Source organism: Peromyscus eremicus, chromosome 1 (genome assembly GCF_949786415.1).
Source record: "Peromyscus eremicus chromosome 1, PerEre_H2_v1, whole genome shotgun sequence".
Taxonomy (NCBI): domain Eukaryota; kingdom Metazoa; phylum Chordata; class Mammalia; order Rodentia; family Cricetidae; genus Peromyscus; species Peromyscus eremicus.
The window spans coordinates 56,417,484-56,431,989 of NC_081416.1; the positions used below are offsets into that span (position 1 = coordinate 56,417,484).

Genomic DNA, 14,506 nt, shown 5'->3' on the forward strand with positions numbered 1-14,506 from the left:
GCCGTACTTTGGTCTGCCATGGGATCCCTATCTGGGGTGAGCAGATCTTCGTGTTTTGTCCCCGCAGTAGAAGTTTTGCCACACAACAGTAGCCCAGGCCCGCCTCCAACTATGATGCTGATATTTATATGCTTGTGTGTGCGTGTGCATGTGCGCCGGTATCCACGAGTGCCTGTTTTCAAGCGTCTACAAGTAAGGAGTGTGTGTCAGTGGGTTTATCTTTGTGTGCTCACCTGAGTGTCTGTGTACATGTGTCCTGTGCGGTGAGTTGGGTGGGAATAGGTGTTGCTTTGCATCTGTGTGGACAGGAACAGCACATGTTGGGACCTGCTCACAGCCCTGAGAGGGAGCAGGAACAGCACCTCTGTGGTACCCTTGAAGTCCTGCCCCATGCACACCTACACCCTCCCTTGACTTCAGCAGGTCACCGTCCTAATTAATGACATCCCAGCACACATTCCTGCAGACTGTGCCTTGCTTGTGGACAAAGCTACTCTCAGAACAGTGCCCACAACTCTCAGAACATCCACAACCACGGCAGTGAACAGACTCTTACAACAGTGCCTCTGTGGACAGAACTCCCAGGACAGCGCCCCCCTGTGGACAGAACTCCCAGGACAGCGCCCCCTGTGGATAGAACTCTCAGGACAGCGCCCCCTGTGGACAGAACTCCCAGGACAGCGCCCCCTGTGGACAGAACTCTCAGGACAGCGCCCCCTGTGGACAGAACTCTCAGGACAGCGCCCCCTGTGGACAGAACTCTCAGGACAGCGCCCCCTGTGGACATGTGGACAGAACTCTCAGGACAGCGCCCCCCTGTGGACAGAACTCTCAGGACAGCGCCCCCCTGTGGACAGAACCCTCAGGACAGCGCCCCCTGTGGACAGAACTCCCAGGACAGCGCCCCCTGTGGACAGCACTCTTCCCTGTGGACAGAACTCTCAGGACAGAGACTGTTCCTAAGAACAAGAGGCAAAGTGGAGCAGCCGCTGCAGGCTCTGAGGGGCTGTCCCAGCTGAGGAACGTGGGGAGATTCCAGCCCTTGGACTTTTTCTACCTCACTCATGGAAAATGTGCCTACCTCCATAAGGGCCTAGACTTGGTCCCATACACCAATCAAAATGGCTGCTTCCCAGCACTTCATATCCTGGTGTTTACAGGACCTTTGCAAAGTCTGCCAGCGATCCGATAGATGGAAGGGGGTACCCTGCGTTCAAGCTTTCTCTTACTAAGTCCCTACTCCAAAGCAGCCTTTCACTCTTTTGCTCGCCCCCTCCCTCACACCTGCAACAAATCTGTTTCCTGATCCGCTCTCTTCCACCTGCAATAAATCTGCTTTCTCACTCATCAACAACTTTGCCTTCCATTCAATACCAACAATTGGGTCTGTGGTGGGGCCCCCCACCTCTATTTCCCTAGATGTGAGGCTTCATTTCTTGAGCACAGTCCTCTCCTCGCCTTCTGGCTTTTCTCGAAGTCCTGGTAGGGCGACTGTGTCTCTCCTGGGCCGTTAGTCCTCGGCCTCTGTTCTTCGATGGCATAGGGAGACAGCTTGTGCCCACTCAATTCCACGGCCCTCAGCCTTTGTTATGAGAGTCTGTTGGCTATCTTGCACCGTTCGTTAGTCCTCGATGACTCTCTGGGACACTGGGGGTCAGATTCGTCTGATTTTGCTTGCTGGTATCACATGTCTTTTGGGCTCATAGCCCTTCGGCCCCCATTCCTATGCAATGGCATATGGAGAAGCCTGTGCCCTCTCTGATAAAATCCCTAGCCACTCCGCCATGACCACGTATGCACTGGCAAGACACTTAGTCATCCCAGGGCCTTATGTTCTACGTAATCCTCACACTGCATGGTCACGTAATTTGTGCACAGCGTGATCATGTAATTATGCATTGCATGTGTGGCATAGCTACATAAGCCCATATGCACTTGTGCGGAGGGGGGGGATCTATAAAAGTGGGTCACACATACCCCTCCCCCCCTTCCTGCACAATCTTTCAATAGGCCTAAGCACATCCCTTCTGTTCCCCTTCCCCTAATAAACTCTTATAGTGGGTTTTGTTGTACCTGCGGCTTTTCTCACACAATAAACAGCACCGCTTAGTGAATAACACTCTCAATCCCATGGCCCATAGCCTTTGTGACAGAGGTCCATTGGCTATCTTACGATGCTATCATTGGCCCTCGCTGATCCCCTGGGACGCCCGAGGTCAGTTCACTGGGCCTTATACCTCATTGTAGAAAAATACACCTATGGCCCCCCGCCCTGACTACTGCTGCTGACTCATGGCTTGGGTTCGTTCCCCTGCAGCTGCTAGCACCATGCCGCATTGGGGGTGGGGTGGGGGCGTCCCTCTCTCCTGCCCAGCTGCACACTGCTACTTCTCCATCTTTTTTTTCTATGTGTGAATGGAAATGTATGACTGATATGGCCATCTATATTTCTTTCTGACTGACTTTAAATGCTTCAATTTATCTGTTCCTTATCTGCTCAGTTTACTTAAAAAACAAACAAACAAACAAACAAACAAACAAAAACACATAAACATGACGTTAGGAGACATCTTAAATAAGGTCAAAACAGACATGTCATATGGCCTCACTGCCATCTTTACTAAGGGTAGCATGGGTGGGGCACCTGGCACTCAGTATGGAGGGAAGTTATGAAATTGCCTCCTACCACGCATTGTTTCACCATCATTTTATAGGCCAAAGAAAAGTCCTCCAGTCTTGGCCTACCTCTCTCAGGCTCAAGCCGTCTGTGTGGGGCAGAGGTCCAGTCATGGCCTGGTGTTCGTTGCTCATGTGGATGGGCCCAGAGATGTGTGGCTCCCCTCTGGGGCATCAGCGAAACCACATGCAAGCAGTATCATTCTATTAAGATTTTAAATTTCAGATTTTAATATTAATACAATTCTGATACACTTTGGGCCACAAGCTTAGGATTTTAAAATTTTTTTGGCTACTCATTACCTACTTTTCCATAATTTGAATTTCAGTACTGATTGATAATACTAATTTATCTAAATTTTTTTATTTTTTCCTCACTTGTCTATTCATAATTGTGGTATTTTTTCTCTCTCTCCTGGTCCTGGGACTCCTGCTCTTCCCAATTATTAAGACCATGGGCCAAAAAGCTCCAAATAAATTCATAAATTTTAATTCCCATCTCTAGTCTATATTTCAGCAGGCTGGCAGAAACATCAAAGCAGTAATTGTGGACCACGACCTGCAGCGCTTTTCCTGCTATGGATGTCAGCAGAGATTCTTGTCTATGAGATGTGGATCAGCCCAGCCAAACACAGTTGTTCCCTGCCTCTACAGCCAGGTCAGATGACCACATGCCTGGGTTCCCTCCTCACCTTTAACTAGCCAGAGTCCTCCTAACCACCTGCACCCTGTTTCAGCTTGAAGCAGCTATGGAGAATACATTGTCCTGTGCTCTCTGTACCCAGGACAGGATGGAGGGCTAGGTTAGGGATGGAAACCCCGGCATAGAGTCCACCAAGAGGGTCCTTTTCCTTTTCTCAGAGTTGGGCTGCACCCTGACTCACAAGCCCCCTTTCTCCTGTTCTCATTCAGTCTTGGGATCTTTCCCTGTCACTCTTCTTTGCCTTCTCAGGAGACAGCTTAAGAAATAATTATTTCTATATAAATCATTCAGGATTATAATCTAGCTGTACTCAAAGATCAGAACTACAGCTACAGGGCCTTAAAAATGGTAATAGATTCAGATATCACTGCCAACAACTTAAAGAATGTCTCTCCTTACTCAAGGTCTATTCAGCTTAAGAATGTGAACCTCCTTGTCCTTGCTAACTTCATTAAGCTGTAACTAGCTGGAAAACCTGTATATTCAGGGTTAAGTCATACATACGCTCTCAAAGTTATAAATACATCTAATAGTTTTTGTTCCCCCATCCTCAAACACCTGTAGAGATCTTAGAATATGGCATTTAGTATAAAAGCCATGTCAGCTCCTGGCAGCATCCTGTATCTCCTCCAAGAAGACAGATGGCCACAGAAGAACTTCTACCCGGAAGCTTATGGCAAGGCTGGCCACACAGCAAAAATCTGAGATCCTATCCAGACTGTGAATAAGTGGAACAATGGAGGACCAATTGCCCCATACTGCAAAGTCAAGGTGGGTCAGTTATGAGGAAGAGCCTGTGGACACGGAAGCAGGAGTGTATGGAAAGGACCGTGGAGCATGTGGGACAGCAGGCATCCCTCGGGACTCCTGGTGTACAGACAGAGAGTGACAGAGAAGGAACAGGCTGAGAAAGGAGAAGCACCCCAGAGGAGCCTGCTTAAGAGATGACTCCAGAGTGGACCTTCAGAAAGATTTGTTTTTCTAGTCTAACTTGGCCTCAGACTCTTGGCAATCCTTCTACCTTAGTTGGCAAGAGTTGAAAGTACAGATGTGAGCCTGCACAGCCAGTTTACAGACCTCTGTGTCTCTCTCTGCCCACACATACACACACACACACACACACACACTCACACACACACACACACACACACACACTCACACACACTCACACATACTCACACACACACCTCTTTTTTACTGGGGTCAAAGGCAAGGCCTTGAGCATGCTAGGCAAGCTAAGGGACATCTCCAGCTGCCTCCTTAAAAACAAACTAACAAACAAATAAGCAACCTCCCCTATTTGAAACAGGGTCTTGCTATGTATCCCTGGTTGGCCTGGAATTCACTACATACACGATGGTTTGAATGTCTAGTAATCCTCCTGCCTCTGCCTCAGACCTTCTTTACTTGAGGAGCCTGGCAAGCAAGTACATTGGCAGCTGTAACACGCTGGGTGGACCGTTCGGCATCATAGCTACACTGTCTGCTTCTGTAATCAGGTTCATCACTTACACTCTGTACGTGGAAGGATTAAGGGAACACCACATGGTAAGCCTTGGCGCTGAGCCTGACACTAGACAAATGTGGGATTTGTCCTTCAGGCTCCATTCCATCACTTCCATGACCACCATCTCTTGTCCCTGGCACCCCTGCCCCTTCCCATTATGACTTGAGTACTCTTGATGAGAGACGGGGGTTGGGGAATCCCCTGGCTCCATCCTGCTCCCCCTCTTCTGTCCCCAAAGGATCCAGAGACTTAAGTCTGAGCCCTGGATTAACTGCGTAATCCCTAGCTCTACACAGGCATTTCTTCTCTACCCATGAGAGGGGGGCTGGGACTGTCCTGCCAGGCTGTGAAACTTCAGGCAGAACCTGGATGCTCTTGGTGCCTCTTTCAGGTGCCGTGATGAACGCAGTGACTGTCACAGGCACGTCAGCAGTGCTGTGGGTCTGCTGTATGCAGAGCACTATGGGAAGGAAAGCTCTACCAGTCAGGGAGGAAAGCCTCAGAGCCTCATTTTTATGCCCATGGAGTTACACCAGCTAGGGTCACTTCCTAGTTTCCTGTCTATTTCAGTGATAAATACCATGACCAAAAAACATTTGGGGAGGAAAGGGTTTACTTGACATACACTTCCACATTCACAGTCCATCATTGAGGGAAGTAAGGGCAAGAACTAGAGGTAGGATGCTGGAGGCAGAAACGGTGGAAGCAAAAGCCACGAAGGAACACTACGTCCTGGCTTGCTCTCCATGACTTGCTCAGCTTTCTTTTTAATACAACCCAGGACCGCCTGCCCAGGGATGGCTCCATCCACAGGGGCTGGGCCTTCTCATGTCAATCATTAATCAAGAAAATGCTCCCACCGACTTGTTTACAGGCAATTTGGTGGAGGCAATCCCTCAGTTAAGTTCCCTCTTTCCAGATAACTCTAGCTTGTGTCGAGTTGACCAAAAACAAACAGACAAAAAAAAACCAAAAAACTAACCAGCACACATTCTGGGGAGTGTGTGAGTGAACAGGCCCACACTAGTCTCCTACACACATTGTAATCCCAGCACTCAGAAAGTTGAAGCAGGATTGTGAGTTAGAGGCCAGCCTGGGCTACATAACAAGATCCTGGGTTTTTGGTTTTTTTTGGGGGGGTGGGGTGAGGTTGAGACAGGGTTTCTCTGTGTAGCCCTGGCTGTCCTGGAACTCACTCTATAGACCAGGCTGACCTTGAACTCAGAGATCCTTCTGCCTCTGCCTCCCAAGTGCTGGGATTAAAATTGTGTGCCACTATCAGCCAGCAAGATCCTGTTTTTTAAAAACAATTAATTTTTTAGATTTTTTTTTACATGTATGAGTGTTTTACCCACATGTATATATGTGTACCCCATGGGTGTCTAGTACTCTCAGACGTTAGACTGTGGTGCCAAATATTCTGGAACTGGAGTTACAGATGGTTGTGAGCCACCACATGGGCACTGGGAACCAAACCTGGATCCTCTGCAGAAGCAACAAGTCCTCTTAGCTGCTGAGCCACCTCTCTGGCCCCTCCCTACGAGTACATCTCTTTTTTTCCTCTCTTCTTTCTTTCTTTTTCTTTTTTTCTTTTTTCTTTTCTTTTCTTTCTTTTCTTTTTTTTTTTTTTTTTTTTTTTTTTGAGACAGGGCTTCTCTGTATAGCCTTGGCTGGGCTGGCCTCTAACTCACCAAGGTCTACCTGCCTCTGCCTCCCAAGTGCTAGGATTTTAAAGGCCTGCGCCACCACTGCTGCAAGTACATCCTTAAAAAGAAAGAATGAGTTCAGAACTACAGGATAGGGCAGTTCCTTCCTACCCAGAATGGAAGATTAAAATGGGGAGAAAGGCCCAAAAGAAAGCCAGGTCTGGTGGCCCACACCTGTAATCACTGCACGTGGGGCAGAGGATTTCTGTGAGCGCAAGGTTAATCTGACCCTACGCAGTGAGTGCCAGCCCAGCTAGGACTGTATAGTGAGACCCTGTTTGGCTAAGTGGATGGAAGGAAGGAAGGAAGGAAGGAAGGAAGGAAGGAAGGAAGGAAGGGAGGGAGGAAGGGAGGAAGGGAGGGAGGGAGGGAGGGAGGAAGGAAGGGAGAGAGGAAGGGAGGGAAAACTCTTATCTTATATCTGGGTCTATCTTGTAATACCAGTATTAGGAAGTCAGACGATCACAGCAAGCTCAAAGCCAGCCTACACCACATAGTGAATCCCAGGCCTGCCAGGGCTAAATGAGACCCTATCTTGAAAGAAAAACAAACGAAATGTTTTTGGTTTTGTTCTGTAAAAGTCACACCAGAGCAAGGTCCGAAGGCTGAGTAAGACAAGCATTGATCTGTTATGCCCAGATCTTGGGGACCCCCAAAAGACCACCAGGAACCCTATATGTAAAAGCAAAGAGCCTTTATTCTCTTCAAGCTCCGAGCTTGGTCTCTCTGTCTGTCTGATGCAGCGGTGAGAGCAGAGAGCCCTGAGCCCGGGCTGTGTAGGGTTTTTATCATAGCAGAGGTTGGGGTGAGGGGATTTCCAGGGTCCAGGACCCTGATTGTCTGGCAATTGTCTAGGGGTATCTGTAAAACAAAAACAGGGGTGTGCTAGACTCGGACACCTGGCCACCTTATCTAATGGTTGGAAAATTTGGGATGTCAGGTACTTCCCCATCCCTGGGTGGATCCCTGGGTGGTGTCAGCATAAGGATTATCCTGGATCTGGGTGTTGCCTGCCAGTAAGCCTGTCACAGAAGCTATGTCTAGGCTCCTAAAGCCTGTCATGGCAGCTGTGTGGTCAAGCCGTTTTGGGTCCCCTCTACAGATCGATCAAGTGCCCAATACTTTCTTGAACTGAAAAGGACAGAGAAAATAAGGGGAAGTTTTGTGCCATGTCGAGAGACCAAGAGCACCACAGAGCCAATTCCTGATGCAAAGCACACAGGGGTTTATTAAAAACAAGCAAGCCCGGGCTTGGTCCACGTCCAACATCTGACACAGCGGGTGGAGGAAGACAGCCCTGAGCTCTCAGGGTGAGGGGTTTTTAAAGGGAAAAACTGCAAACAGGGTGGTACAAGCCTTTGCATCATATGATTGGGTGAGGGTGTGTAACCTTTGAATTTACTGGTTGGGGGTTACAGTTATCATTTTGGGGCAGGCCTGGACAAGTCCCAGGCTTTATCCTTGAGCTGCCATGGAGGCTGGCTGGCCTAGCACATACTGACTGTGAGGGCTGACTCAGTAGCCCAGGCTTTGTCCCTGAGCTGCCATGGAGGCTGGCTGGTCAATGTTCACATTGACCCATGCACGTAGCTCTAAGTTGGTAAGGGGTCCCAGACAGTAAACAACTGACTGAACCTTGAGCGGTCAGAGTACGTGCAGAAAGGGAGCTTCTGTAAGGACTGTCTTTTGTTCGGGGCCCTCCCAGAAACTGCTTGCTCAAGTCTCAGGAAACTGAAATTGAGGCCTGATCTCTGAGAGAAGACTGAGCAGCCTGTTATGGCATCTGCTTGGTCCCTTCAGAAGGAGATAGCAACAGTCACGCTCTAATGTCCACTGAGGCCCAGAAAAGGGTCTTGGAAGAGACAACAGTGGTTTGGACCATGCTGAATGAACGGTGGAATCCTCAAATGCCAAGCTGGGGTTGGATTCTGAGGACAGGAGGGATCAGGCTGCAGTGTGGGCTAGATTCCCTGGAAAGGGGAGGGCAAGCCTTGCAGCACCGACTGGAACGAAAGTGGTTTGTGACACCCACTGACCATGGTCTCTGCATCACTCCAAAAGGCCTGCAGACACACTGCTCCAGAGAAGATCAACGCAAAGATGCCCGGTCAGCTTTTGGGGTGGGGGGTTAATGAGCACTTTCCCGGCACACGATGTCCAGAGGGAGCGCTTTATCCAGCAGGGCTGGGCTCTGTCAGTGTAATTACACTAGATCAGGTCAATTTGGCTCTAGTCCGACTGATTCTCTCCCCAGCGTCCTTTCGTGCATACAGTTTATGCCCACTAAACGCAGAGCCTGTAGGAAGTGGAATACTCGGGATCCAGCAGAGGGCGACACCAGAGCATTTGTTTACTTGGGAGAGGAACCTGGTCTCTAAGAAAGGACAGGCTGGGTCAGCTGGACTACACCTCCCAGAAGCCCCAGCCCCGAAGTAAAGTTCCGGTCTCTGTGTCCACGCCCCCTTAGTAGGCGGGGCCGAGGGCGGAGCGCGAAGGCGCGCGGGTGCATGGGCGCGCCGCCGGTTGAGAGGCGTGTGACGCGCTTCCTGTGCGTCCCCGTGCCTTTCAGTCGCGCCGGTCCCGCGGCTCGGAGTTCTGAAGGTGACAGCGGGAGGTGACCCGCCTGGGTCCGGCGATGCTAGCGGCACGGCAGCTTCTCGGCGGGTCGCTTCCCGTGCGGGTGTCTGTGCGTTTCAGCAGCGGCACGGTGAGGCCCGTCCTGGTTCAGGCCTGGGGTGTCCGCGCAGCGCGCTCCTTCCTCGGGTCTATGGTCCCCTCTGCAGAGTCCTCTTTAATCCAGGCTGCCGCCCAGCCTGGATAAAAACGAACGGTCCCAACCCAGGGCTGACGCTCTCCGGTCCAGCTTCTTTTGTTTAACAGCCTCGTCCTAGCGTGAGGGTTTGCAGGTTTTGCGACATCTTAAGTCTGTTATTTCTTTCTCGCACCCTTGCCGGGTATCAGGGTCATTGCCCCATTTGCAAATGCAGAAAACAGCTTTGGAGAGGTTGTATACCTCCTCATTGCCCCGCCAGTGTTCTGCTTCCTGTAGTGGCCAGGAAGCGCTTTTGTGGTTTTTGTTTGCTTTATGAGATAGAGGTTCACTCACTATATAGTCCAAGCTGTATTCGAACTAGTGATGATCTTCCTATCTCCGCCTCCCGGGGTGCTCAGGCATCGACCACCACACCTGGAAAATACTTTTAAGGAGGTAAGAATGGAAGTCAGGCCACTTTCTACTACCATGAGCCAATCCAATCTATACCCCTCCACCCAATCTCAGGTAGGCCCCTCATCCCTTTTGTGTCCCAGCTCCAGTGAGGCATTTCCTTTCCATCAGTGAACACATACTGCCTCTTTAGCAGAGGTAGGGAAGTCAAACCCCTCCTCTAACGAGGTTTCGCTCTGGCGGAAGAGCTGGACAAGTAAATGCTGGGCTTGGGGAACCAGTGTTGGTGCCATAGTTGAAGTATGATATGGGCTCAGCAGGGACCATCTGCTTTTGGCTTTGTGACCTTCCCTAAGTTCCTTTCGCTCAGGGCCTCAGATTCCTTCTTTGTAGAATGGAGGAAACCATTCCTGTCTTGGATTGAATTGAGATGAAGTATGGAACGTTTAGCCCAGTAACTTCTAAACAGGAAGCGTTGAAATTGGTAGTGATGATAGGTAGCTGTGATGCTTCAGAGAGTTTGAAGCCTCTGCCCCAGCCCCTCATGGCCACAGAGCTCCGCTGGGCCTCCTGACCTTCCGTCTCCCCAGACAGCACCCAAGAAAACCTCATTTGGCTCGCTGAAGGATGAAGACCGGATCTTCACCAACCTGTATGGCCGCCATGACTGGAGGTGAGACGGTGCCCTTAGCCTGCTGGTCCCTTAGCAGGGCCTCTCCTTCACATCCTTTCCTTCTCTGTCCAGGCTGAAAGGTGCCCAGAGTCGGGGTGACTGGTACAAGACAAAGGAGATCCTGCTGAAAGGGCCTGACTGGATCTTGGGTGAGATCAAGACATCCGGCTTACGGGGCCGCGGCGGTGCTGGTTTCCCCACTGGCCTCAAGTGGAGCTTCATGAATAAGCCCTCAGACGGCAGGTCTGTGGGGAGCGCCACGAGCTGTGGTGGTAGGACAGACTAGAGCTGCCGGAGCGCTGGGCTTTGGGGCTGATTCTAAGAGGCCAGGCAGAGCTTACGAGATGTCTCTGGATTTCCTCAGCAGAGACTCAAGAGATTATAGTGTATACAAGACTTGACTCAGGCAGACCTTATTACTCAAATCCCAACTTTGCCTTTTAGTAATTGTCAAGTTTTGGGGAATCTGGCCCTTTTGAATCTCAAGTTTCTTTTTTCATGCCTGAGCATGATATTCAGGAATTAAAAAGATACTGTTGGTTCAGCTTTTGACCTGCAACTTCAGTTGACACCTAGAATACAAATTATAAAAGTTAGCCACAAGGCTAGCATAATGGTTCAGCAGGTAAGGGAGCCTGCCTCCAAGCCTGGTGACCTGAGGTCATCTCCAGGACCCACTTGGAAGAAAGAGAGAACTGAATCCCACAAATTGTTCCCTGAGCTTCACATGCTGCCTCTACCAGTAAATATATGTAATAAGCAAAAAAAAAATTTTGTTTTTCAAGACAGGGTTTCTCTGTGTGCCCTGGCTTTCCTGGAACTTGCTTTGTAGACCAGACTGTCCTCGAACTCACAGAGATCCTTTGACTTGAGAGTTCTGGGATTAAAGATGTTGACTACCATGCCCAGCTCCCCCCCCCCTTTTTTTTTTAAGTCAGCCACTCTACCTCCTGTTGGCCTCAGGGCTGTGGTGGAGGTTGAAGGAGAGTCTTTATGACCAAGAGCTGACTCTCAAGAGAAGGCACAGGGAGTGATGTCGGGACTAAGGAGAACAAAGACTTTGCTTGTGGACATACCTGGCCACAGATGGACTAGGCTGGGAGTGCCCTGGCATTGGTGGTGAGGCAGAGAGCCTCAGGTAGGGCAGAGAGGACCAGCTTTTCTGAGGTTCTCTGGGTACAAGAGGAATGGAGTTTGGTTGAGAGCTGGGTCCTGGTGGGTCTGTAGCCTGACTGATGTTCAGGACCCCACAGGCCCAAGTATCTGGTGGTGAATGCTGACGAGGGGGAGCCAGGAACCTGTAAGGACCGAGAGATCATGCGCCATGACCCTCATAAGCTGGTGGAGGGCTGCCTGGTTGGAGGCCGGGCCATGGGCGCCCGGGCTGCCTACATCTACATCCGAGGGGAATTCTACAATGAGGCCTCCAATCTGCAGGTGAGACATGGGTGTTGGCCAACAGTGCATGCACACCTCACATGCTCCCTTTCCTGGAACAGCCATCTTTAGATGGTAGCTCCAGTCTCTGGTCCAACAGGGGGCAGGGGTCCATTTCTGAGTCCATCAACAACAGGACCTGGCCCCAGAGTTCTTCCTTTGTGCTCCAAAGGTCCATTTAGGAAGTCTTCAAGGATTCCATGGCCCCTGGGTTGGAGGCTGACTCTTGGGCTGTGGTGGGGCTGGGGAACTCACACCTTGTCCCACAGGTAGCTATCCGAGAGGCCTATGAAGCAGGTCTGATTGGCAAGAATGCCTGTGGCTCTGACTATGATTTTGACGTGTTCGTGGTGCGCGGGGCTGGGGCCTACATCTGTGGAGAGGAGACGGCGCTCATTGAGTCCATTGAGGGCAAGCAGGGAAAGCCACGCCTGAAGCCACCCTTCCCAGCAGATGTGGGTAAGACTGCCTGACCCTGGCTGAGGCCTTGCCTTAGCTCTGCTCTGTGGGATCTTGATGTGACCAGGTGCCCTCTGGGTGCTTCTTACAATATTTCTCTGTGCTCTTTGGAGGGGAGGACAGATTGATAGGGGACAGTGTTTCTAACACAGGCTCTACCAGTGCCACCATCACATACCCATGTCCCCTCCTGGCAGTGGACTTTCTTTCACAGTACCTGTCCTAGGAGCTAGGAGTGGTGGTGAACAGGAGATGAGCTTCCCTGGAGTCTGGGGTGCAGTGTGGGCCAAGAGTGATGAGGCGACAAGAGCAGGAACTGCCATGGGACCAGGACATAAAACATCCCACTGCAAGAAACATGTTCCCAGCCACACAGTGGTGGCACACGCCTTTAATTCACTGCTTGGGAGGCGGAAGCAGGAGGATCTCCGAGTTCAAGGCCAGCCTAGTCTACAGAGCAAGTTCCAGGACAGCCAGGGCTACACAGAGAAACCTTGTCTCAAAAAAAAAGAACCGTGCTCCCTTTCCTGAGAAGCCACCAGTCACCTGTCTCCTCTCATTTCCTTGAAGGAGTGTTTGGGTGCCCCACAACTGTGGCCAACGTGGAGACAGTGGCTGTGTCCCCCACCATCTGCCGTCGTGGGGGCACCTGGTTTGCTGGCTTTGGCCGAGAACGCAACTCGGGGACCAAACTGTTCAACATTTCTGGCCATGTCAACCACCCCTGCACTGTGGAGGAGGAGATGTCCGTGCCACTGAAGGAGCTGATTGAGAAGCATGCTGGTAAGCCTGGGGGCCAGCCAGGAGGGGCAGGGTGCTGTGAGAAGGCGCAGTGGGAAACCTCAGGAGCCAGGCTGGCTTCAGGGGCTGACATTGGTCCTGTCTTAAGCCTAAGCAGATGTGCCAGTCTTAGCTGTGATCATTCTTTGGGGAATGTCACAGGTGGTGTCACAGGTGGCTGGGACAACCTCCTTGCTGTGATTCCTGGTGGCTCATCCACTCCACTGATCCCCAAGTCTGTGTGTGAGACGGTACTGATGGACTTTGATGCACTGGTGCAGGCCCAGACAGGCCTGGGCACAGCTGCAGTGATCGTCATGGATCGTTCGGTAATGCAGTCCCCATGCCCCACAATCCTGGCAGCCTGAGGTCCCAGTACAGTGGGGAAGTGGGGCCAGAACCCTGGGATCCAGGTGGGGTGCTGTGGGAGGCTGAGGTGTCTGCACTGCCCCTTGTCTCCCAGACAGACATTGTGAAAGCCATCGCTCGTCTCATTGAGTTCTACAAGCATGAGAGCTGTGGCCAGTGTACCCCATGCCGTGAGGGTGAGCTTCCTGGGAAGGCTGGGCTTTGGCTGCTGGGCTGTTGTTCACCTCCCCCGTCCTGTTGCCCCCTCCCTGGTGGGAGAGCCTCAGGCCCCTCTTGCTACTCTGCTGCAGGTGTCGACTGGATGAACAAAGTGATGGCCCGCTTTGTGAAGGGGGATGCCCGGCCAGCTGAGATCGACTCCCTCTGGGAGATCAGCAAGCAGATAGAGGGCCACACCATTTGCGCCCTGGGTGATGGGGCCGCCTGGCCAGTACAGGTACACACTGCCCTGCTGTGTGACTCTAAAGTGGGTGGCATTGAGAGCCCGGAGCTTTGGGAATTTGGAACTCTGGTTCCTACAGTGCCTGCCTCTCTCCCAGGGTCTGATCCGACACTTCCGGCCAGAGCTTGAGGAGCGGATGCAACGGTTCGCACAGCAGCACCAGGCCAGGCAGTCAGCCTCCTGAGCCCGTACCCTGGCCTGGTGATTTCATATCCTTCGGGCAGCCGGACAATAAACAAGTGCTGCTCACTCTTCAATCACAGCTTGTCTGTGGCTTTGCTTTCCACCCCACTATCTTCCATCCACCTGTGGAGGCTTCCTCCTGCACTGGGCAAGAGAAGCAGGATGGGACAGGGAGGTGAAGGCTGGGCATGGCCTACTTTTCTTTTTGTGACACTAGGGATCCATCCCAGGGCTTTGTGTGTGCTGCCACTGAGCTGTATCCCCAGTCCCAAACCTGGCCCAATGCAGCCTCTAAAGCAGTGGTTCTCAGCCTGTGGGTCATGGCCCTTTTGGGGTTACATTTCAGATAGTTACATTATGATTCATAACAGTAGCAAAGTTACAGTTAGGAAGTAGCAACAGTGA

General features: G+C 51.3%; 1 protein-coding gene across 1 annotated transcript; it reads left to right on the plus strand.

Moving 5' to 3' along the window:
• Nucleotides 1-9,104: 9,104 nt before the first annotated feature.
• Nucleotides 9,105-14,175, plus strand: LOC131898211 (NADH dehydrogenase [ubiquinone] flavoprotein 1, mitochondrial). The gene is made up of 10 exons (XM_059249331.1): nt 9,105-9,299; nt 10,349-10,431; nt 10,504-10,674; nt 11,685-11,868; nt 12,138-12,327; nt 12,898-13,110; nt 13,270-13,436; nt 13,571-13,652; nt 13,767-13,912; nt 14,016-14,175. Exons 1-10 carry the CDS (start codon nt 9,228-9,230, stop codon nt 14,100-14,102), a joined length of 1,395 nt encoding a protein of 464 aa, XP_059105314.1. The 5' UTR covers nt 9,105-9,227; the 3' UTR covers nt 14,103-14,175.
• Nucleotides 14,176-14,506: the final 331 nt, after the last annotated feature.